The sequence below is a fragment of the Protopterus annectens genome, chromosome 10.part0 (genome assembly GCF_019279795.1).
Source record: "Protopterus annectens isolate FY-2018-M chromosome 10.part0, PAN1.0, whole genome shotgun sequence".
In the NCBI taxonomy this organism is placed as follows: Eukaryota; Metazoa; Chordata; order Ceratodontiformes; family Protopteridae; genus Protopterus; species Protopterus annectens.
The window spans coordinates 25,567,696-25,592,448 of record NC_056744.1 but is presented as its reverse complement, the minus strand read 5'-3'; the positions used below and the strand labels follow the sequence as shown (position 1 = coordinate 25,592,448).

Here is a 24,753-nt window from a genome sequence, read left to right as displayed (position 1 = left end):
CTGCAACATGAACAGGGTATTATCATAGAAAATTGAAATGTTGGATTCTTTTAAACTACAGAGTTAAGATTACAAAAGAATAGTTGTAACATTTAAAATGTACATTATAAACAGTATTTACAATTATCACCACTGCAGCATCAAGTAAGAGTTATAAGGACTAGCCAAGAGGAGGAGTATGTTCATGTGACTGGACTATATGGTTATATATTGTCCCTGAAACATTTATACGTCACATAATTATGGAGGTGTTTTGGTGTAGCATTTCTCAACTTGTAAAGAGTCTTTACACTTTCTTTTGGATGGAAGTTTATTCCATAAAGCTGGGCCTAGTATGGAAGAGGTGTACTCTCCTAAAGCTGTTTTAAAATGAGGGCTGCCTAGGAAGATGATACCTTCTTGAGGTGTCAGTCTTAACTAGTCTTTACACTTCATGAGAGAGCAGTAACATTCTTTAATGTTTTGGTTAGCAAAGTATCTAGAAGATAGGTTGACCTTTTATGTACTGGGAGCCACTTCAGTTTCTGTAGAATATTGCAGTAGTGAGAGGTAGTGTTAGCAAGATCAAATACGCATATTTTATTGTTTGTAGTCTGTAGTCTGTGTGCATTGTAGATCAAGTGAAAGGTCAACCCATTTTCCAGCTTGGAGAAAAGGACATTTTTGGCCCTGCCTGTGCAAGCTGTTGGAGAAAGCAAATGAGACATACTATAGGTTTCAATTAAGAAATGACTTTATTAATGATAGTCAGTGTGAGTAGAGAAGGATGGAGCACGATCAAGGGTAAGACCTAAATATTTGTACCCCTGCATATATAGGATAATACTATTTTGGTTGTTGGTAATGGTAATATCTAGTAGTTGATGGGTTTTGTGAGGCGATGAGAATAGCATAACATTTGTTTTATTGTGGTTAATCAGATGGTTATTAGCTACATTCCACTGCCATACATCAGATAAGGACTGTTGAAGCTGTGTTTCTAGGATGGATAGGCATTTATGGGCCTGCATCAGGAGAATATAATTTGAGTGTAATATGACATCTAATGCAGGAAGGCCTTCAGTGAGGTTGTTAATAAATAAAGAGAATAGCAGGAGGCCTAAAACTGAGTTTTGTGAGACTCCTGTGTTTAGTGCACTATGAGAAGACAGTTGGTTGTTAGTATGTACTTAAATGTACTATTCTCAAGATATCTTTGGAACCAACTAATAGCATTTTAATGGTGCTCTAGCCTTCTGTACAAATATTCCAGCTGGAATAAGTCCATATTTGATGGTACTCTAGATAGAGTGTGTTGCTGAGAGTAATGCTATTATAGTGCTAAAGGCATTTCTGAAACCATGTTGTTTATCTGATAAAGAGTCCATAGATGTTTATCCATTTGAACATCTTAGTAAGATGGCAAAGGGAGGAGATTGGTCAAAAGGCCTAGAGGGTGTTGAGAGGGGGTACTTTGGGGAGAGGGACGATGATGGATCGTTTTAAAGATGGGGATGCTATTACCATAGTGAAGGGCAGATTGCAAATGTAAACAAGTGGTCAGACAATTTTATCTGCCTCTCTTCTCAAGAAAGAGTCGAATATAGAGAAGAAGCATTTCAAGTTTTTTTTTTCTTACAAGGTTACTGGTTTCCTTTACAAAGATTTCACTGAAGAGGAATGTGGCTGCATATTCAGGGTGCAGTTGTGGTTGTAGGCTAGAGTAGTTAGGCCACATTGCCTTCAATGGCCATTAAAGTCTGTGATTCTGTGTTCAGTTTATATGCCCAGACCTCCTAAAGGCATTCTGAAAATTTTCACTTTTGGCATTCTAAGCAGATGAATAAAATTAAACAGTAAATTTCGTAACTGGGTGTACAACTGTCTCTTTGGAAGGCAGAAATAGGTTAAACCATTTGAGAACATTTCAGAAGAGTTTGAAGTCACATGTACTGGTCTATGCCTAATATCTCCTTCCATGAACTGGTGTTATTTGTTATTTTTATTTCTGCTCTGGAATCAAGGAAACACATTTTGGTAACATGATACTATGATGTCTACAAAGTAGTATATGTGTGTATGATTAACTGATGGACTATAGTGAGTGCTGCAAAAGAAATAGCCTACATTTTAATGTAAATACATGTGTTGTAGTGTCATCCTGTAGAAAATGCTCAGCAATGCATACTCAGTTTAACAATCCAAATCCTGAAACAGCTTACAAAATTAAAGAGTGATGTACTCTCATAAACCAAGGCCTTGCTGTTGACCTAGAATTTCTAATGTAGTGAGTTGATGTTTTGAGTTAGAAAATTTGTTCTCAGAAAGAGTGTCACAACTATTGAAATATGAGCTCTTAAGGTTTATGAAGCCTGCCACATAATATAATACACCTACATTAGATGTTCTTTGTGTTTCATTGTTGCAGTCATTACATTTGGGCAATCTGCTGGCAGGTTGCCCTCAGTCAGCCTGATTAACAAAGTCTTGGGTCCTGCATCAGTTGCTGTCCCTTCTTCCATGACGACAGGTCATCAGGGGTATAAAACATGCGGCCAACGCCATTACATCAGTCTTTCTTGCTGCGCGGTGCCCGAAGCAGAAGCAGTTCACAAGTGCCATTTGGCCGACTCCTGAAAGTTTAATTTTTGAGTTTCAGAACCGAAGTCTTCAACTAAAAAGCTAAGTACCCCGTTAGGAAAAACTTTTTCTTGCTCCTTACCAATGTCAGTAAAAGTTAATAATTGTATTACTTGTAGGAAGCAAATACCTCATAAGGATTTTCATTTGTACTGTATTCCTTGCCTAGGCCCTGACCACAACGTACCTTGCTGTCGGTTATGTGCTTTAGTTAATCAACGCACAATCTGTCATCGGTACATTTTTGCTTCTAAATATTTTGGATCACAGTTTAATTATCCAGAAATGACGTCGGTTAGCAATCTGACTACCGGAATAACTAAAAAATGCAAAGAAAAAGACAGAGACAGGCCGTTGAGGTCCAAAACTGCCGACGGCGCTTCTCCTAAGCCAGTCGCCAGTTCGCCGGTACTCAGTGAGGTGCTTTTGCAGCACCTGATACCCGCTACTTCTGATTCGCAGACCTCTACTGAGATCCATTTGGAGTCCAGTATGCCGCGAGATGCTTCAGTTATGGAACCCGCGGATGTCTCTTACCTTGGATGGGTCCGGAGCCGCTGTGCAGGCACCGGTTTCTGAGGGTGTATTCAGGCCTACAGATTTGTATATTAAACCAACGCCATCTTCAATATTAAGGCCAAAATCTCAATCTATATCTAAAAAACCGACACCCAGGTCACATGTGCAGGCTCCTATGCCTAAAAAACAAATGGTCAAAATGGCTGAAGATTGTATTACTCTAATCACGGGTAGCCAACCCCCCTTCAAAGAAGCCTAGGGCAGAAATTGACTATGAATTTTCTGAACAGGATTCTATTTCTTCTGACTCATTTCCACTGGGAAAGGCAGGATTTTTCTGAATCTAAAAAGAGGCTTAGGGATTTTCTTCTTCTTCCTCAGCATAGGCCTTTGGCTATACCTCCTGTTCTAGACATTGTTGATGATGTGTTTTCAGAATCTAGTATGGCTCCTGATTCTCTGCCTCTGGCTCCTTGTAAGCCAGACAGATACTACAGGGTTCCTGACTGACTGCAGGCACCAGCTTCTGAGGGTGTATTCAGGCCTACGGACTTGCATTTCAAACCAACGCCATCTTCTTCTTCAAGGCCTAAAACTCAACCCACGCCTAGAAAACCAATGTCCAAACTGCATGATCAGGCCCATATTCCTAAAAAACAAATGATTAGAATAGCTGAAAACCTTATTACTCTTAATTAGGGGAAGCCAGCCTTCTCCCTCTAAGAGACCTAGAACTGATTTTCCTTCTGATTCTTCTGATCAGGATTCTGATATTTCTTTTTCTTCTGATGACCAAGATTTGCCCTCATCTACCTATGAGGATTCTGATGCAGAGGACTCCATACCCTCTGCTTTCCCTCCAGAAGGCTGTGAAACCTTGCGCACTCTTAGGGATCATTTCCTCTGGGAAAGCCAGGATTACTCTCACTCCAAAATGAGGCTTAGGGAAATCTTACTCCTACCTCAACACAGGCCTTTAGCTATCCCTCCTGTACTGGACATTGTAGATGATGCCTTCTTGGAATCTAGCCTGGCCCCAGACACTTTATCGCTGGCTCCCAGAAAACCTGACCAGTATTACACAGTACCTGACTCTCACAAGTTCCTCTTTAAGAATCCTACTGCGGACCCAGAGACCATTTCACAGGGACCCAAAGGCATTAAGGCTACTACTGCCAAAAATCCTACCCCCTCTGATAGATATTCCAGGGCCCTGGACAGATGGGGTAAGAATGTATACACTTCTGCTACTTTTGCCATTAGGGCCTTAAACTGCCAGTTTCATATGTTAAAGTATCAGCAGCATATTATTGGACTACTTAAACAGAAAATTATGTTGATTCCTGACTGTGCTGAAAATAAAGAATTACACGATTTAATGAATTCTGCTGAACAAGTTGGTAAACATACTTTGCAATGTGGTTTTGACTCTTTAGATGCATCTTGCAGGGCTGCTGTCACTGGGTCTGTTCTTAGAAGGCATGCTTGGCTTAAGGAGCAAAATTTGCCAGATCATGTTAAAGCTAAATTACTGGATGCTCCCTTAAACCATGGCCGCCTGTTTGGCAACATAGCATAAGTACTTAAAAAGATGGAGGAAAAAGCTAAATCTATGCAAACTGTTAAAGATTTCCTACAAGTACAGCCTGCCAGATTTAGTAGACATTGGTCCTTTCTTTCCTGTCTCTTCCAGGCCTTCTCAGTTCAAACCCAGGAACAGCAGACCACCTAGGCTACAGTCTCAAGGTACTCACAGGCCTAAGCAGTGGGGGACTCCTACTTCCAAAGCTGGAAGTAGTAAGACACCCCCCTATGGTAAACTGTCACAATGATTTAACCTTAAAACTTCCAAGCTCTGCTCAACTGTCTGCCCCCTTAGGGGGAAAATCACCCTGCATGCAAAAAAAGTACAGTTGTGTACACCTACCATAAATGTAGATGTTCAAGTGTCTTCACTGTTGCAGTCATAACTGTAGGGTGATCCTGCCGGCAGGCAGCCCGAGGTCGGCCAGAATCACAAAGTCTGGGTCTGGCGTCGGCTGCACAAGCTAGTACCCTGACGTCAGTACGCTCTGGTACATAGCCCTCAGCCGACGCCATCTTCTCCAGCCTTTCTTGCCCCAGATGTCAGAAATCCCCAATAAACAAAAAATGAGTCCCACAAGGAAACACAAACACACCATAAAATGAAAAAGAGGGGATAGGAGGGAGGGAAACACCGACTGCAACAGTGAAGACACTCGAACATCTACATTTATGGTAGGTGTACACAACTGTACTATGTTCTTCGTGTTTCACTGTTGCAGTCATAACTGTAGGGTGGAATCCCAAAGCAGTGAAGAAATGGAGGAGGCTTAGATAGAAGAAGGGGCAGCAAGAAGGCCCTGCAAAACAGCAGAGGCAAAACCTGCCCTGGTCTTAGAATACAAAGGGAGATTGTAGTGCTTGGAAAAGGTATGCACAGAACTCCAAGTGGCAGCTTCCAAGATATCCTTGGTAGGGACTCCTCTGAGAAAAGCAGTAGAAGTGGCAGCTGCTCTAGTAGAATGACTTCTCACAGTACCTGGAAACTGTTTCTCATGATGAGTGTAACAAAATCTTATTCCATAGGTAATCCATTTGGAAATAGTTTGTTTGGAAATAGCCTTTCCAAGAGAACTGGAGGCAAAAGAAACAAACAATTGTTAGATTTTCTGAACTCTTTAGTCTTGTCCAAGTAAAATCGTAACTGTCTGTGTACGTCCAATGAATGCAAAATCCTTTTCCCTTTATTTTGAGGATTAGGAAAGAAGGTAGGAAGGTGAATTGTCTGATTTAAAGCAACTTTTGAAATCACCTTAGGCATGAAAGTAGGATTGGTCCTCAAGGATACTCTGTCAAGATGGAAAATTAGGTATGGCTCCACAGCCATAAGAGCTTGCAACTCTGAAACCCTTCTGGCAGAAGTCAATGCTAACAAAAGAACTGTCTTCCAGGATAAAAATTTAATATCAGAAGCCGCAGAAGGCTCAAAAGGAGGCAAAGTGAGTTTTTCCAAAACATAGTTAAGATCCCAGGCAGGGACAGGAGGGGTCCTGGGAGGCCTCAAATTCTTAGCTCCTCTCAAGAATTTTCTCACCAATGGATGAGAAAAAACAGGAGGGTCGGTATTAAAATGAGCAGATATAGCAGAAGCATGAATCTTAATGGAAGAAAAGGAAAGTCCTTTAGACAAAAGGTCTGAAAGGTAAAGCAAAATAGATGAGAGATCAGGCACAAAAGGATTAGAGCCATGGTCCTGCATCCAAATACAAAACCTTTTCCATTTAGAGGCATAGGATTTCCTAGTGCTAGGCCGTCTGGCTTCTAGAAGAACATCCAAAACTTGTTTGGGGAGCTTAGAAGAAATCAAATTTCCTTGAAGAGCCAAGCTGCCAGGCAAAGGGTCTTGAGATGAGGGTGTAGCATCTGACCCTGATGCTGGGACAGAAGAGAAGGGTACAGAGGAAGGATCCAAGGAGGTTCCAAGCACAGATGTTGTAAGGTCGGATACCAAAACTGTCGAGGCCAATTTGGAGCAATCAAGATGATGAACTTGGGCTTGTCCTGTTTTATCTTCAGTAATATCCGGGGAAGAAGAGGAGGGAAGGCATATGCCGAAAGGTTCCTCCAACTGAATGACAGGGCATCCACTTTCCAAGCTGTTTTGTGGAAGGACCTGGTGAAAAGAGAGGCAGCTGATGACTGAGATGGGATGCAAACAGATCTATCTGGGGACACCCCCAAACTGCAGTTATCCTGTTGAATAAGTTGGTGTCTAGCATCCATTCGTGAGGATCCAGAATGTTTCTGCTTAGGCTGTCTGCTAAGAGATTCTGCTTTCCTGGAATGAATTGAGCCTGAAGATGCAGATTCAGGCTTAGAGCTATGTCCCATAAAGTCATAGCTAGTCTGCAAAGGGGGTATGAATGAGAGCCCCCCTGCTTGTTTATGTACCACATGACTGTGGTGTTGTCTGTACGAATTAGAAGAGGCCCTGGTTGCAAAAGGGTCTTGAAGGCTAGAAGAGCATTTTGAACTGCCAACATTTCCTTCAGATTGATGTGCCAGTGAAGGTGATTCTTTGTCCAGGTCCCCTGCTGGCAATTGTTTAGAAAATGTGCTCCCCAAGCATAATCCGAGGCATCCGTGGTTATGATTTGAGAAGGTTGAGGTAGACGAAAAGGCTTCCCTTCGTTTAAAGCGCACATCCTGGACCACCAAAGGAACTCCTTCTGGAGGCAGGGGATCAGAGGGATCAAAGTGTCCAGATCTTGGTAATGCTGTGACCATACACTTTTCAGGTACCATTGAAGCTTTCTCATATGAAGCCTTGCATTTGGAATTAACAGAATGCATGAAGCCATATAGCCCAGTGCCTGCAGGAATTTCCTTGCAGTGAGCTGAGTTAAGGTTGCCAAGGTTTTGAAAATTGAAGCCAGCTGTATTTGTTTTTCTGGAGTAAGGAAAGCCCTTTGTAAGGTTGTATTTAGGAGGGCTCCCAAAAATATCATTTGTTGAGAAGGAATCAATTGTGACTTTTTTATGTTCACTGAAAATCCCAGGAGGAGGAAGAGACGTTGAACAAAATCCAGATGTTGAAGTAAAAGGTCCTTGCTGTCTGCCTGGATAAGGCATTCATCCAAATAGGGGTAAATCTGAATCCCCTGAAGTCTGCAATAAGCCACTACTGGGGCCAGGCACTTGGTAAAAACTCTGGGCGCAGTAGATAAACCAAAGGGCAGTACAGAGAATTGAAAGTGCCTCGAGCCTGCTTTGAATCTGAGGAATTTCCTGCGTTCCTGCCTGATGGGAATGAGTAAGTAGGCCTCCTTTAGGTCCAATGTCACCATCCAAGCGTCCTGGGAGAGTACTGGAAGCAGTTGTTGTAGAGTAAGCATTTTGAATTTTGGAATTTCCAAAAAGGTGTTTAACACTGAAAGGACCAGAATAGGTCTCCATGAGTTTTGTTTTCTTGGAACCAGAAATAGTCTTGAGTAAAAGCCTTTTCCCATTTCTGAGAAAGGAACAGGCTCTATGGCTCTCATGGCCAGTAGAGCATCCACTTGATTTAAGGCCTCTGCCCATTGATGTTTTGGCAGATCTGGCCAACCGATAACCCTTGGCAGAGTATGAAAATGGAACTTGTAGCCTCTTAAAATCACGTCCAATACCCATTTGTCCTGGGTAATATGAGTCCAATTTCTGTAAAAAAGAGAAAGCTTTCCTCCGAGAGGGGCATCCAGGTAAGGGGGTCCTGAAGCCCAACCGAAAGAGTCATTGAGTCTGCTTCCTTTGAGATTGGGATCTGTCTTCTCCCCTTCTAGGTGAAGAAGCAGTCCATTGTCTGGATCTGTAAGAGGCTTGAGCTTGACCACGACCTCTGGAGCATCTATATCTTCCCCTTTGAGGCCTGTCAGACGTGGGAAAGGACCAATTTTTGGAGGGCCAATTCCTGGAAAATCTAGGAGGCTGAACTTGTAAGAAATCTTTCACAGTCTGCATAGATTTTGCCTTTTCTTCCATCTTTTTAATAACCTCTTCAGCCTTGGATCCAAATAAAACATTATGCTGAACAGGGGCATCTAAAAGTTTAGCCTTAACCTGTTCCGGCAAACTTTGTTCACGAAGCCAGGCATGTCTCCTAATAACAGTACCAGAGGCTGCGGCCCTGCAAGAAGCTTCCAAAGCATCAAAACCACAATGCAAACTATGCTTGTTCACTTGTTCAGTTGCATGCAATACATCCTGCAATTCCTTATCCTCTGCACATGCTGGAAAGGTAGCAAGCTTTTGCTTCAAAACAGACAAAAGAAATTGCTGATACTTAAACATATGAAACTGGCAATTTAAAGCCCTAATAGCAAGGGTAGCAGAAGTATATACCTTTTTGCCCCACCTGTCTAAGGCACGAGAATCCTTCTCGGAGGGAATAGGATTTTTGGAAGAAGCAACCTTAGAACCCTGAGAAATAGTTTCAGGATCCGCAGAAGGGTTCTTGAATAAGAATAAATGAGAATCAGGGACCCTGTAAAATCTATCAGGCTTAGAAGGAGCAGGGGGCATGGAATCAGGATTCAAATTAGCCTCAGAAAAGGCATCATCCACAATATCAAGAACAGGAGGAATAGCTAAAGGCCTGTGTTGAGGAAGAAGAAGGAATTCCCTAAGCCTCTTCTAGGAAGCAGAATAATCCTGACCTTCCCAATGAAAATGTTCCCTCATCTCATGTAAGGTCTCCCCAAAAGAGAAATCCTCAGGCGGAGAAGCAGAGGGCAGGGAATCCTCTGCATCCGAATCCTCATAAGGAGGAAAGGAATATTCCTGATCAGAGGAAGAAACAGAAGATACAGAAGCCTGGTCAGAGGAATCCAAATCCAAAGGAACATCCTGTTGAGGCCTTTTCTCTGGGGGGGGGGTGAGAACCCCTAATCATTGTAAGCAAATCTTCAGCCATCCTTAGCAATTGCTTCTGTGTCTTGGGAGTAGCTTCAGAAGTAGCTGGAGCAGAAACTTTAGGTTTAACTGGAGTCTTGGACTTTGCCTTTGTCTTTGAAATGGTGATGTGAGTAGGCCTGAATACCCCCTCAGAAGCCGGTACCTGCACAGCGGTTCCGGACCCATCTAAGGGAGCGACGTCCGAAGGTCCTGCAGCAGATAAAACAATAGGCCTTGATGGCTCCCCATGGGAGTCCGTATCGGCCATCGGTTCAGAAGTGGCAGACGACAGGGGCTGCAAAAGTGCATCACTGACGACAGCCGAACCGGACGCTAGCTCCAGCTGCGACGAATCCTGTTTGGACCTCGGCGGCCTGTCCTTGTCTTTGCGCTTCTTTTGAATTCTGGTAGAATCCGACGACATTCTATAATTGAAGCGTCTGCCAAAGTAATTTAAAGCCCAGTCATACCAACGCTTAATAGTGCGAGAATTGAACCTGGCACAGAACCGACAACAAGAAACGTCGTGGTCAGGGCCTAAGCAAGGTAGACAGTAAGAGTGGAAATCTTTATGAGGTATCTGTTTTCCACACGCTATACAATTATTAACTTTTTCTGACATCGGAGGAACAAGAAAAAGATTCCCCAACGGGGTACTTAGCTTTGAGAAGAGAAGTAAGAACTTCGGACCGACAGCAATCAAAAACGTAGATCGAAAATCGCCAACCAACGACTTGCGAGCTGCTTTCCACCGCACGGCAAGAAAGACTGGAGAAGATGGCGTCGGCTGAGGGCTATGTACCAGAGCGTACTGACATCAGGGTACTAGCTTGTGCAGCCGACGCCGGACCCAGACTTTGTGATTCTGGCCGACCTCGGGCTGCCTGCCGGCAGGATCACCCTACAGTTATGACTGCAACAGTGAAACACGAAGAACATCTGGGAACTCATTACCCAAGACAAATGGGTTTTAAATATAGTTTCCCAAGGATACAGATTCCACTTCCACTCCTTACCACCCCCAAATGGTTGGCCAGACCTACTCCCAAATCAGTGGGCAGAAGCTCAACAGCAGGTTCTCTCTCTTCTAAGTATCAGGGCAATTCAGCCTGTCCCAGCAGAGGAATGAGGACAAGGTTTTTACTCAAGACTTTTCCTGGTACCCAGAAAAGACAACTCCTGGCATCCTATCCTGGACCTATCTATTCTAAACACATTTTTGGTAATTCCAAAGTTCAAAATGCTAACTCTTCATCAGCTGCTTCCCATGCTAGGCAAAAATGCCTGGTTGGCAACACTGGACTTAAAGGAAGCTTACCTGCACATCCCAATAAGGGAATCTTGCAGAAAATACCTTCAGTTCTCTGCACTGCCCTTTGGATTATCTAATGTGCCCAGGATATTCACAAAGTGCCTATCTCCAGTCATTGCATTCTGCAGGCAAGAAATATTCAAATATACCCATACCTGGATGATTGTCTAATTCAGGCACAAAGCCAGGACATACTATTAAATCATTTGGCATTTGTAAAGAAACTGCTAACCTCACTGGGGTACACCATAAACAAAAAGCAATCTCACCTAGTACCCTGCCAACAAATTGTATTCCTGGGAGCAAGCATGAACACAACTTCTCAGATGGCCTACCTCACACCAGAGAAACAAGTTTATTTAACAGCCTACTTCAAACTACTGGCCACAAAGACCCAGCTATCTGCAAGGAAAATACTGCAAGCCCTGGGGTTCATGGCCTCTTGCATCCTACTAATTCCATATGCAAGACTGCATATGAGGAAACTACAATGGTATTTAAAAAGCCTATGGTGTCAATATTCTCAGGACCTGGAATCAATGATCCATATCATTCCTTGTATAAAAACAGAGTTCCTTTGGTTGGCCTAGGCCTGCTACCACAACAAGGGACTGCCATTCACTCTACCCCCTGCCACCCAAACCCTAACAGGTGCATCAGACTATGCATGGGGGGCTCACTTGGCAGGGCAGTGCATTCAGTCCAAATGGAACCCGAGTCAAATGCACTTGCATATCAATCAAAAAGAAATGTTAGCTGTATAGAATTCTCTGACTACCTTCAAGGACCATATTCTTCCAGGACAATTATTGGTAAAGACAGACAACACCACTGTTATGTGGTACATAAACAAACGGGGGAGGTACCCACTTGTACCCTGTCTGCAGACTAGCCAAGGCTCTGTGGAACACAGCCTTGAGCTACCAAGTGCACCTACAAGCTCAATACCCGCCAGGCAAGCTAAATTCACTGGCAGACAACCTTAGCATAAATCTCATGGATCCACACGAGTGGAAACTGGAACCAAAGATATTCAACACTTTGAGAAACAAATGGGGGAGCCCAGAGACAGATTGTTTGCCTCCCCTCAGAACTACCAATTGGACAAATTCTGTACAAGGACTCCCCACAGACAAGCTTGGAAAAAGGATGCCCTGTCCTTCACCTGGGAAAGCCTTCCGGTTTATGCCTTTCCCCTTCTGCCTCTCCTCTTGAAAGTTCTGCTAAAGATCAAGCAGGACAAGCCAAGGACAATTCTCATTGCATCAGATTGGCCATGCCAACAATGGTGCCTCCTCTTGCGCAGTATGTCACTGCTGGAACCATGGCACCTGCCACATACTCCTTCCCTGCTGTTCCAGCAGGAGGACCAGATTCTGCACCCTCAGCTTCAAACCCTGAACCTTGCAGCCTGGCTATTTACCTGAGCTCTCCAATACCCTCCCTCAGTAAGCAAGTGCTGGATGTCATCCTGGATGCAAGGAGGCCTAGTACTACAAAATCCTATGCTGAAAAGTGGAAAAGATACTGTTCCTGGAGCCAGACTCAGGGGATAGGCACAACAGTGCTCAGCTTACCGCATATTCTTCAATACTTAACAGAGATGCTCCAAAAGGGCCTTTCCTTCTCATCTATTACAATTCATGCCTCAGTCATTTCAGCACATTACAATACTGAGCCACCCCTCTTCTCTCAACCCCTGCTGAAGCAATTCCTGAGAGGGGCCAAAAATTTAAGACCACCCAGGAGAGCCCCTACTCCAGCCTGGGACCTTAACTTTATATTGGAAAAGCTCACTCTACCTCCTTTTGTACCAGCGGCAACTGCAGAGTTGAAATTCCTTTCTTGGAAAACAGCCTTCCTTCTAACCATCACTTCAGCAAGAAGAGTGTGTGACTTACAGGCCCTCATGGCAGTGGAGCCCTTCATCATCTTCCATTCAGACAGGATGTCTCTCAGGACCAATCCTTCCTTTATGCCCAAAGTGGTATCCAGTGTGGCCCTTAATCAGTCCATTCATTTGCAAACCTTCTTTTCTAATCCACAGAACAAAGGAGATCAAATACTGCACTCTTTGGACGTGCACAGACAGCTTAGATTTTATTTAATCAGGACTAAGTCTATCAGGAAAACTAAAAAGCTGCTAGTTGCCTTTGCTGCAGGGGCAGAGGGGAAGGCCATTTCAAAGCAAACCATTTCTAAGTCATTACATTAATTTCTGGTATAAGCACAATGGAAAACCTACACCACAGGGGATAAGATCACATTCCTCCAGGGCTGCATCTACTTCAACAGCCTTTCTCAGAGGTGCTCCTACCAGGGACATCCTAGAAGCCACTACCTGGAGCTCTGTACATACCTTCACCAAGCATTACCACTTGCCTATTTTTTCTAAGTCCAGAGCTGGTTTTGCCACTGCAGTCTTGCAGGACCTAATAGCTGGCCCTAATGCTCTCTAACTGCCTCCTCCCTTCCTTAGCTTTGGGAATCTATCCAGATGTAAGGATTGCAACAGTGAAACACAAAGAACAGAGTACAGTTGTGTACACTTACCATAAATGTAGATGTTCGAGTGTATTCACTGTTGCAGTCCTGCTTACCCTCCCTCCAGCCCCCTGACATCTATTGGCTATACCTTTCTTCTTGTTTACTGTATTTAAGCTTTCTGGTGTATTTGCTTTTTGTTGGAGGTGTAACCGTGTATATAATTGCTTCCCATTATGGGGGCACCTGACATCTAGGGCAAGAAAAACTGATGTAATAACGTCGGCTGCATGCTTTATACCCTGACTACCTGACGTCATGGAAGAAGAGACAGCATCCAATGCAGGACCCAAGACTTTGATAATCAGGCCGGCTGATGTCTACCTGCAGGCAGATAACCCAAATGTAATGACTGCAACAGTAAATACACTCGAACATATACATTTATGATAAGTGTACACAACTGTACTTTATATGGTCAGGCCCCACTTGTCCAATTCCTCTGTTGTGACCCAGCATTGTATTAGCCGCACCACACACCCTGTTGGATGGTTAGACCCCACTTGTCCTATTCCTCTGTTCTGACCCAGCATTGTAGTAGCCTCACCACACACCCTGTTATATGGTTAGACCCCACACTTGTCCTATTCCTCCATAGTGACCCAGCATTGTATTAGCCTCAACACACACCCTGTTGTATGGTTAGACCCCATTGTCCTATTCCTCCGTTGTGACCCAGCATTGTATTAGCCTCACCACATACACTGTTATATGGTTAGACCCCCACTTGTCCTATTCCTCCATTGTGACCCAGCATTGCATTAGCCTTACCACACACCCTGTTATATGGTTAGACCACCACTTGTCCTTTTCCTCCATTGTGACCCAGCATTGCATTAGCCTCACCACACACCCTGTTATATGGTTAGACCCCCACTTGTCCTATTCCTCCGTAGTGACCCAGCATTGTATTAGCCTCACCACACACCCTGTTGTATGGTTAGACCCCACTTGTCCTATTCCTCCATTGTGACCCAGCATTGTATTAATCTCACCACACACCCTGTTATATGGTTAGACCCCACTTGTCCTATTCCTCCATTGTGACCCAGCATTGTATTAGCCTCACCACACACCCTGTTATATGGTTAGACCCCCACTTGTCCTATTCTTCCATTGTGACCCAGCATTGCATTAGCCTCACCACACACCCTGTTATATGGTTAGACCCCCACTTGTCCTAGTCCTCCTTTGTGACCCAGCATTGCATTAGCTTCACTACACACCCTGTTATATGGTTAGACCCCCACTTGTCCTATTCCTCCGTTGTGACCCAGCATTGTATTAGCCTCACCACACACCCTGGTATATGGTTAGTCCCACTTGTACTATTCCTCCATTGTGACCCAGCATTGTGTTAGCCTCACCACACACCCTGGTATATGGTTAGACCCCACTTGTCCTTTTCCTCCGTTGTGACCCAGCATTGTATTAGCCTCACCACACACCCTGGTATATGGTTAGACCTCACTTGTCCTGTTCCTCTGTTGTGACCCAGCATTGTATTAGCCTCACCACACACCCTGGTTTATGGTTAGACTACGTTATTGATGATGATCTCTGAATTCTAATTCTTTTTTGCAGTAATTCAGTGAAACATTTTCTGGAATATTTTGCTGTGTCCAGTTGCTTTTCAAGGTCTGAAGGAGAAGTGACAAATTTAGTTAACTCCCTAGCTTTTTAAGATACTATGAATGCTCCCACAACCATGGTGGTGCAGTGTTTAGTGTTGCCACCTCACGTCAAGAGGTTCTCTGGTTTGATTCTTGGCTAGGGCACCTTTTGTGCAGAGTCTGTATGTACTCCCTGAGGATGTGTGGTTTTCCTCTGGGTGCTCTGGTTTCCTCCCACATCCTAAAGACATACTGCAGGTGGATTGGACACTGTAAATTGGCCCTAGGTGTGTGTGTGTTTGTGCCTTCAGTAGAAGGTTGGGCTCTGGGCTGGCAACTCAACACAGCAAAACTTGTTCTGCTGTAGTATCCCCTAACAGGGAAAGGTGAAAGAAGAAAATGAATGCTCCATGTTTGCTTTCCTTTCACTTCCATGATTTAACAGTGTCTAAACAGAGGGCTTTCTCTGTATTTGTGTGTGGTTTTGTGTGTGTTTGTAACCTGACCATTTTCCTTTGATGATTTTTTTCACTAGCATAAAACTTTTTTTTATAGCAAAGAATATATTGCTGTTCCTAAAACAACTTTGTTTGGATGTATGAGCAATTTAGGCAGATGATAAAGAAAGGACTACAGACTTAACCGTTTGACACACCACACTTGACTGCTTCCTAGCAGTTATCCATCATATTGTCTTGACCCAGCTTTATATTCACTTCCTGATCCTATGTACACCAGTGTTTTTTCCACTGTGGGTTTCCTCCAGGTGCTGCGGTTTCCTCCCACATCCCAAAGACATGCTGTAGGTGGATTGGACACTCTAAATTGACCCTAGGTGTGAGTGCGTGTGCGTGTGTGTGTGCCTTCTGTGGAAAGTTGGGCACTGGGCTGTCAACTCGACACCGTAAAACTCCACTGCCAATCATGAGCGGACAGTTGATCCACTGTGGTGACCCCTAACCGGGAAAAACTGAAAGAAGAAGAAGATTCAAAACCCTTTTTGTGACTAATCATGTGAAATGGCCATGGAAATGAAGGAGAAACTGTCACTTAGGTTTGCTTTTCTGTGAAAGGTATTTGTCAAATAGGTTTTCAGGACCCCATGACTCCATGGTATTTCCCTTTCTACAGGCCACTGCTCTCCAGAAATTCCACAGAGTCTGCTGTGATCAATAGCCGTCATACTGTCCATTGGAGAGATAAATGGTTTTAGTCTATTTGAGCCTGATCTGCCATTTCTTGTTAGTGTTTCTCTGCTAATCCTGTGGCTCATTATGTCTGTCAAGGTCACCCCCTTGTACTTTTGTACAGTGGACAAGTGTTTTCTTTCACTGAAAAATGGCCTTGTTGAAGCCTCCTGATGATGCATGTAGTGAGAGTTATGTCAGCACTGAGCTTAATGTAGTGGTGGATTGCAGCGACCATATATGAAAGAAACAGGGGGCTACTGTCTCTTCATGTTCTGTCTTGTGTGAGCATACAATCATGTATGAAGTTACATGGGAAATCCTGTTTATCACACAAGTTCCCCATTGTTGTGCATTGTGCTTGGCACACACTGTGTAATGCATTATTAAAAGCTACATATTTGGTTTTAAGTAATTTCTGGATGACTGCCATGGTTCAAACATATACTAAAGAGTCATACTCTCTTCATCACACAAGAAAGCAGTTCTCCTAATGCTTTATTGTTACTTTCTTGGTGAGTTCTCTGAAGATTCAGGTCACGTCAGAATCCAGGTGATTGATATGTACTTTACAATTGTGTACTATGCTGAACTGCAGATGTAAAGTAGGTAGATGTTGTAAGGATGGCACTTTTTAGCTTTTAGTAATCTTGAACTGCTGTTTTTTCTATCTTAGTGGGAGTGTAGGGTTTGACTGAGTGCCTTAACAGTGTGAGTAATTGTCTGAGTTCAGATGAAGCTGTTATAGATGCTCACTCTGTAGCTGTTGTGCCTTTGCGATCACAGAATAACTTTGGTGGATAATGACTTTTTCTCCTTACGCCATACTACTGAGATCACAAAACTTTGGGGGGAGGGGGTGTAGTGAAGTTTTCCCTTGCCTTCAAGTTTATACAACCACAGAGGTGGCTGATTTAGAGTAGAGGGGAGTGTGCAGTGTAGGTCCTCCTTGGGGCAGCTGTTTACCTATGAGTTTGATGTGCAGGCTAACTGCCTGAGCTGTCTACATTATAGATGTTTTTGGCTTAATTTTATTCTGTTAACTAGAAGCTATGAAGGCTCCCTATTGAAATGCTGGCACTTGAAATGCTGATTGCCAAGAATGCCAAAAAAAAAAAATAAGATTGATAACCCGGGGAATAGCAAATCTCGAAAATCACCCTTCTCCTTAAAACTTCTTTTTGTAAGGGAGGCAAACCTTCCCTGCACCTTTGAAATTGTATTTACCAACTCTGAGATTGCCATGCCTCAGAGAAAATGGAATATTTTGAGAAGTGGCACCTCAGACTTAGTATATGTAAGACCATTCTTTTGATCATTCATTCTCCATATTTCTGGACTCTCTCTAGCAGGTCCTGACATTTCAAATGGTTACCAGCTACAAAGCCCTTTTGAATTATGCTATTTCTTCTTAAGCCTACTCTTTGCAGTAACTCTTGGCAGGACAATGCATTAAAAGTTGTAATGCATGCGCTGGTGCAGGGTGAATCACTTGACCAATGTCTGATTGTCGTTACACTTACAGATTGCATCGATTCTCTAATGAACACCATTGAGTGGTCACATTATACTTGAAAAAATTACTCTGATTTGGGTCTTTGTTGAAATAAAACAAAGGCTAGACATCTGGCCATAGAGAGTCTTGTTGAATGGTCATTTGATGCTCCCTCAATCAGTGACTGTTGGATTTTATTGCTGATAATTTAGGGCTAACATTAGAATATCATACCCCTTCTGGACTTTCCTGAAAATGCAAATTACCTAATTTCTGAATGTACCAGATAGTAATATTTTTGATTGTCAGGGAATAGATATGCAGTCAGCACTTGTGAAAAGCAAACAAACGTCCTGCTTAAGTTTGATGATATAGATTAATCACTGGATAATGGAGATGTGTCAAAGAGTGAAGGTGGGAGGCAAATTAGCTACTTAGGACAGAATACATGTGATTATTCCTTAAGGTTCAGTGTTAGTGTCTTTATTGTTTAACCTATTTGTTTTCTGCCATTTTTATGAAATTAGAGAATAAAGTGGAGTTTTGCTGATGATTCAATGATTGATTCAGAGGTATTAGATTGCAGAAATACTATACAGGGCACAAGAAAGTTAGAAATTTACAGTGATAAGATTAAGTGAAGTTGAATGTTACCATTGTGACGGGGAGAGATACAGCCCTGGCTATGGCACAGCTGACCAGAGAAAAGAGATGAAGTGAAGTGAAGTTGAATGTCATCTCTTGTGCTTGGTGGGATGTCACCCTAACTGTGATACAGGTGACCCAAAATCAACTAATATTGTGGGTACTATAGGAACCAAAGGAGGAGGATTGGAGCCTGAGGCCAAAGGTGGCTTATTTCTCCTTGGGAAGTGAGGTAGTCTTGTCTGCTCTACTACTATCACCCACCACATGTGTATGTACATGGCAAGTAGTGCTATGCACCAACGAGATCTACATGGCCTTGCCAAGCCATTCATGGTAGCCTTCATGAGAACAAGAGCCAAAATGCATGTACATCATAAAAGGAAGTCATTGAAGACTTTTGTGGTGTTGTGGGTAAATGCACCAGCCAATGGAATGGAGGTTAGAAACTCCCCAAGTCCGATGTTATTACTGATGTGATCAAGAGAGTTGTGGCTTCCCCACCTGTTGGTAATAAAGGGTCCTCCCTCAAATGCAAGAATGTACAGATGTGGAAGCAGGGAGCATGCCTATAAAGTTATAATGAGTTTAGTGGTTAGCTGCTGAGTTTGAAGAGTTAAACATATGTTTTGCGTTTTGTTGACATTTTAATGTGTTGATTTATATTTGCATGGTTGCTTTCACTTTGACTCATGACAGTAGGAAAATCTCTGGAATTTTTTTTCTTTAAAATGTTTGCAGTGTTGGTTGTTTCACTGTGCCCTTGTAATGCTTTGTACAACAGTAAGTGTATTTATCTGAGCCTTTGACTTCATCAGCTTTACTTTCTCTGGGTTTGGATGGGAACACAAGCCTTCCTCCATTAATATGTCTTTGCGCTACATAATGACTCTGCATGTGTTTCCTTTTCAAGCAATCATGTTGTACAGCATTGTTGCTCACACAGTAATTTTCTATTGTTTCATTTTTGCAAGCTTTTCTCTACACTTACATTACTGGCAGTTCATCTTGGACCATACACTTCTTCAGGTTAAATTAAATACTTTATCATTCTATGATTGTTTAATTTTCTCATTGCTAAGGACAAACCAGAACCAGACAGTTTTAATTTTGTTGGACATTGGCAATAATTTTGTCCTAACCAATTGACCACTCACCTTCTGTGAACTATTGAATCCCAAACTAAACCTTCCCATCTGGAATATGTATTTTAGTCACTCTCACTGGCATCAGGACATCGGCATATCTAACAAGGATGAAAATGTTCAGAATGTTTAACTAGGATGAAATTCTGGAACACATGGATGCTGAAATGTTTCAGCTGATATTCAGCAAATTTAAAACAATAATAATTTAGTTATAGCACCATTTCTATTTTCACTTCAATGGTTGTTGGTCAAAAGCTTTGTATTTCTCACTCTTTTTGCTTTGTTCATGGACTGTACACATTGTTCCTATGTTATTTTTCTTTAGCTTTCTCTGATATGACCATGCTCCTCTGCCTCTGGGCTATCCATGTCATGTCATGTGAAGTCTTGCTCTTCCCCTTTTCCACTCTCTAGAGCTAAGAAGACCTTATTATAGCAAAAATAATGTACTGCTGTATACATTACAAATTACAGCACTGTGTCTGTTGGTTAAAGCCATACATGAGAAGTATCAGGGTGTGTCATACCATGTCAAGTAACCAGAATATAGCATCTCACTAATATGAACTTTTGTAATTGTTTCAGAAGTTTAGATGAGAAGTAATTTTTGTTTCTTTTTTTTTTCCAGAAATTGTATAAGTATTTCCCCATTGCACACATTGGACGTCTTGAAGAAGACTCTTCCAATTTAATTGAACTCCTTACTGACGCTTTTAAGGTTAGCAGTTCCACAAAAAAAAAAATATATATATATATATATATATATATATATATACTTTATTTGCTGATGTCGTATGAAGGATACTTCATGAGATTCCAGTTGTTGTTTATTCTGACAAGTGAACATTATGCATTGTACCATTTCAGTAAATACTGAACATGTCATTTTGTAGTATGTAAATTAAGAAGTACATATTAGATTTAATAGTGTATCTGGGATATTGTGAGTTAAGCAGTGCCTTTGTGTGTTATTGGTTGAGTTGCATAAAGTCTAGGGGATGCCATCAGAAGTTGTAGCTGAGTAAGTTAACTGCTTATATGGCTAAAGTCTTGTGCAGCCTACATCCTGGATATATGTATCACTGTTATACAGCAGGGCCATGCAACTAATATGCAGCATCATTCATTAGGTATGTGAAGCACTGTTTTCAATGCTGCTTCACCCTTTGCTGATCATTTAGGTACTTGTGTTATAAGAGGATTTAACTTGGTAATTTTTGCAGAGTATGTAGTATGCCGATGTGAGCTTCTTTGTTCTGTTCAACATGTTTTCAGTTTGCTGTCCACACTTTAGAAAGTCCTTTCTTAAGATGTTTTACTCCAATAGTTCTGCTGAGAATGTGAGATGGCATGTGTTTTAAAACTATAAGTATTGTGTATGTTTATCCTTCAACTGCTAGGTTACACGAGGCAATCAGCTTTTGTTGAAAATGAAGCTAGCTCACATAGAGTGAAAAATTAAATGAATGTAAGTTACTTTAAACCTCCAATCCACTTCCACCTTCTCCTTATTAGAAAATGAGAAGTTAATTTGGGATTTGTTTCTGAGTGAAAACCTTCAACTTATCACTACAACTAAAGTTCACTTAAATGACAGTTCAAACAAAAGCTGACCACTTTTATACTTCTGATTACAGACTTTTGTTTCATGTTATTTAAACAGCACATTGTTATAGTTCTGCCATTTAGTAAAACTTAACGATTGCTGGCTTTTCCTGGCAGTTCTGCAGCAGATCCACATTGTCGTAAAGACCACTCGTATTGCAGAAAGTTGAAAGTGCAGCATTGTCACTAGCGCAGTGCAGCAGAATTTTAAATCTCTTCTTGATAGTACACATTTAGTGAGTAATTAACTTTCCATACATTTTACAGTCCATTTACATTAAATAAAATGAAGTAAGTAATCGGTTATTTCAATAAACCAGTAGCCAAGAGAATTCTGTTACACAGGTTACTCTGGATGTTCTTCGTGTTTCACTGTTGCAGTCATCACATTTGGGTTATCCCTGCCAGGCAGCCCTTGGCCGGCCCGAATACCAGAGACTTAGTATTTCTGCGTCAATTGCTCTTGCTTGAGGACTGACATCAGGTCATCAGTAGTATAAAGTAAGGCAGCCAATGCCATTACACCAGTCTTTTTTGCCGTGGAGCCCGAAGCAGAAGCAGTTTGCACTAATGCTGGTCATTCGCTACCCAAGTTTTCATCTACCGAACTGAAGTTGGAGTCCTCTAAAGCTAAGTGCCCCATTGAGGATCCTTTTTTCTTGCACTAACCAATGTCAGAAAAAGTTAATAATTGTCTCGTCTGTGGAAAGCAAATACCACACTGAGACTCCCATTCTTACTGCGTCACTTGTTTAGGCCCAGAACACGATGTTCCCCACTGTCACTTCTGTGCTTTGCTCAACACCACAACTATCCATCATTGGGTCCTTATTGTAGCCAGATATTTTTGCTTACAGTCCTCAAATTCCGATATGGTTTCAGTAAGTCATATGACAGCACATCTTCTGAAAAAACGTAAAGATAAAGACAAGAGACAGACCGCACAGGTCCAAACCTACTGACAGTGCTCCCGTTAAGCTAGTTGTCAGTTCTCTGGTACTCAGTGAGGTGCTTTCGTAGCGCCTGATGCCCACTTCTGTGGATTCGCAGGCTGCTACTGAGACCCTTTTGGAGTCCGGTATGCCAGAAAACTCTTCTTCAACTAAGGATCCTGTGGTCGTCTCTACCTTGGATGGGTCTGGAGTCACTGAGCAGGCACCAGATTCTGAGGAACTCCTTTGCACTACCGATTCCCGACACAAACCATCTTCTTTCAGGACTACCATTCTTTCAAAAACGACCGAGTTTCTTAGGCCCAGGGTACGAACCACACCCAAGAAACCAACGACCCACTCTCAGGTGCCTGCTACCTTGCCTCAGTCTCAAATACTTAAAATGGCAGAAGACCTTATCATGCTGATCAGGGGAAGCCAAGCTACCCCCTCCAAAAGGAAAAGAGATCTGTCACCTGTAGTTTTGTCTGAACAAGAGACAGATGAATCTGATGCATCTGAATATGAAGACATTCAACCCCTCTCCACTTATGAGGATTCTGATGCAGAGGATTCCATTCCTTCAGCCTCTCCCCAGAGGATTTTTCCTTTGGGGAAACCCTGCATACCTTAAGGGGAGATTTCCAATGGGAGAGCCAAGACTACCCTCAGTCTAAAAAAAGATTCAGGGAATTCCTAGGTCTTCCACAACACAGACCCTTGACCATCCCCCTAGTCCTGGATGTTGTGGAGGATGTTTTCCTCAAATCCATCTTGACTCCTGACACCCTCCCTCCTGCTCCCAGAAAACCAGACAGGTACTATAGAGTCCCTGACTCATGCAAATATCTTTTTAAAAATCCTACTGCTGACCCTGAGGTCATTTCTCAAGGGTCTAGAGGGATTAACGCAACCACTGCTAAGAATCCCACCCCCTCAGATAGGGATTCCCGAGCATTGGACATATGGGGCAAAAAAGTGTACACCTCAGCTACTCTTGCTATCAGGGCACTAAATTGTCAGTTCCATTTGCTGAAATTTCAGCAACATACATTGGAACTCCTTAAACTAAAATGTCTTCCTTTTCTGCTTGGGAAGAATCTAAAGAATTACAGGAGTTAATGCATTCTGCAAATCAAGTAACTAAACACACCTTGCACTGTGGTTTTCATGCCCTAGAAACTTCTTGCAGGGCAGCAGTCACTGGATCTGTCATTAGAAGGCATGCATGACTTAAGAAACAGCCCTTGCCAGACCATGTCAAATCTAAATTGTTGGACGCCCCCTTGCACAAAGATAACTTATTTGGCACTAAGGCAGAAGAGGTCTTAAGATGGAAGAAAAAGTAAAATCTATGCAAACAGTAAAGGATTTCTTGCAGATCCAGCCCCCTAGGTTCAGCAGGCATTGTCACTCCAAACACTGGTCATTTCCTGCTCCCAGTAAACCAGCCCAGCCTAGACCTCCTGGAAACAGACCCCCCCCCCAGACAGCAGGCACAGGGAGTGCAGAGATCTAAGCAGTGGACTACCTCCACTTTGAAACCAGGGAGTTCTAAGCCACCCCCTTATGGTAAGAACTCACAATGACTCACCTCCTCCACCCCCTCCCTCTGCCCACTTCACTTACCCCTAGGAGGAAAACTCTCCTTTCACTCAAGCACCTGGGTCACCATTACCAAGGACCCCTGGGTTCGGAACATTGTGTCTCACGGATACAAATTTTCATTCCACACTGTTCCAACCCCAAAAGGGTTCCCAGCTCTACCACCAAATCAATGGGCAGAGGTTCAAAAGCAAATCCTTTCCCTCCTCTCTGTGAGGGCAGTAGAGCACGTTCCTGCAGAACAGATAAGCCAGGGTTTCTACTCCAGACTTTTTCTGGTACCCAGAAAAGAGGACACCTGGTACCCCAGCCTTAATCTATCCATCATAAACACCTTCCCAGTGATCCCAAAATTCAAAATGCTTACCCTTCAGCAGCTGATACCTATGCTCTCCAAGGAAGTTTGGATAGCCACCCTAGATCTAAAAGAGGCCTACCTCCACTTTCCTATCAGGGAATCATGCAGGAAATATCTCTGCTTCAGGGCAGGATCTCAACACTTTCAGTTCTCTGTGCTTCCCTTTGGCTCATCTACTGCTCCCAGAGGTTTTACAAAATGTCTGGCTCCAGCCATTGCCTTTTCCAGACAAAGAAATATTCAGATTTACCCATACTTAGATGACTGCCTTATTCAGGCAGACAGCCAGGAAAAGCTGCTCAAGCACCTGACCTTTGTAAAGACCCTACTAACCTCCCTAGGGTATACAATCAACAAAAATAAATCCAAACAGGTGCCCACCCAAAGGATAATCTTCCTGGGAGCAAGTCTGGACACAGCATCCCAGATGGCATACCTTACACCAGAGAAACAAATTTTCCTGACAGCCTACTTCTCTCAACTACCCACCAGGCCCCAGCTATCTGCAAGGAAGCTCATGCAGGCTCTGGGGTTCATGGCATCTTGCATTCTACACATTCCATATGCCAGACTGCATATGAGGAAACGTCAGTGGTACCTAAAGAGCCTTTGGTGTCAACACTCTCAAGACCTGGAAACTCTTTTACCTATAATTCCTTGCCTCAGAAAAGATTTTCTTTGGTGGGCAACAGCATGCTCCCACAACAAGGGACTG

General features: G+C 42.8%; 1 protein-coding gene across 4 annotated transcripts in view; it reads left to right on the top strand.

Annotated features, from left to right (window-relative positions):
- Positions 1–24,753, top strand: part of ITGB4 (integrin subunit beta 4) — a 1,147,860-nt gene that overhangs the window by 522,273 nt on the left and 600,834 nt on the right. For all 4 annotated transcript variants that reach the window (XM_044084971.1, XM_044084972.1, XM_044084974.1 and 1 more), the window contains exon 9: positions 20,167–20,256. In XM_044084971.1, the coding sequence (XP_043940906.1) occupies positions 20,167–20,256 (90 nt within the window). The remainder of the gene's footprint in view (positions 1–20,166; positions 20,257–24,753) is intronic.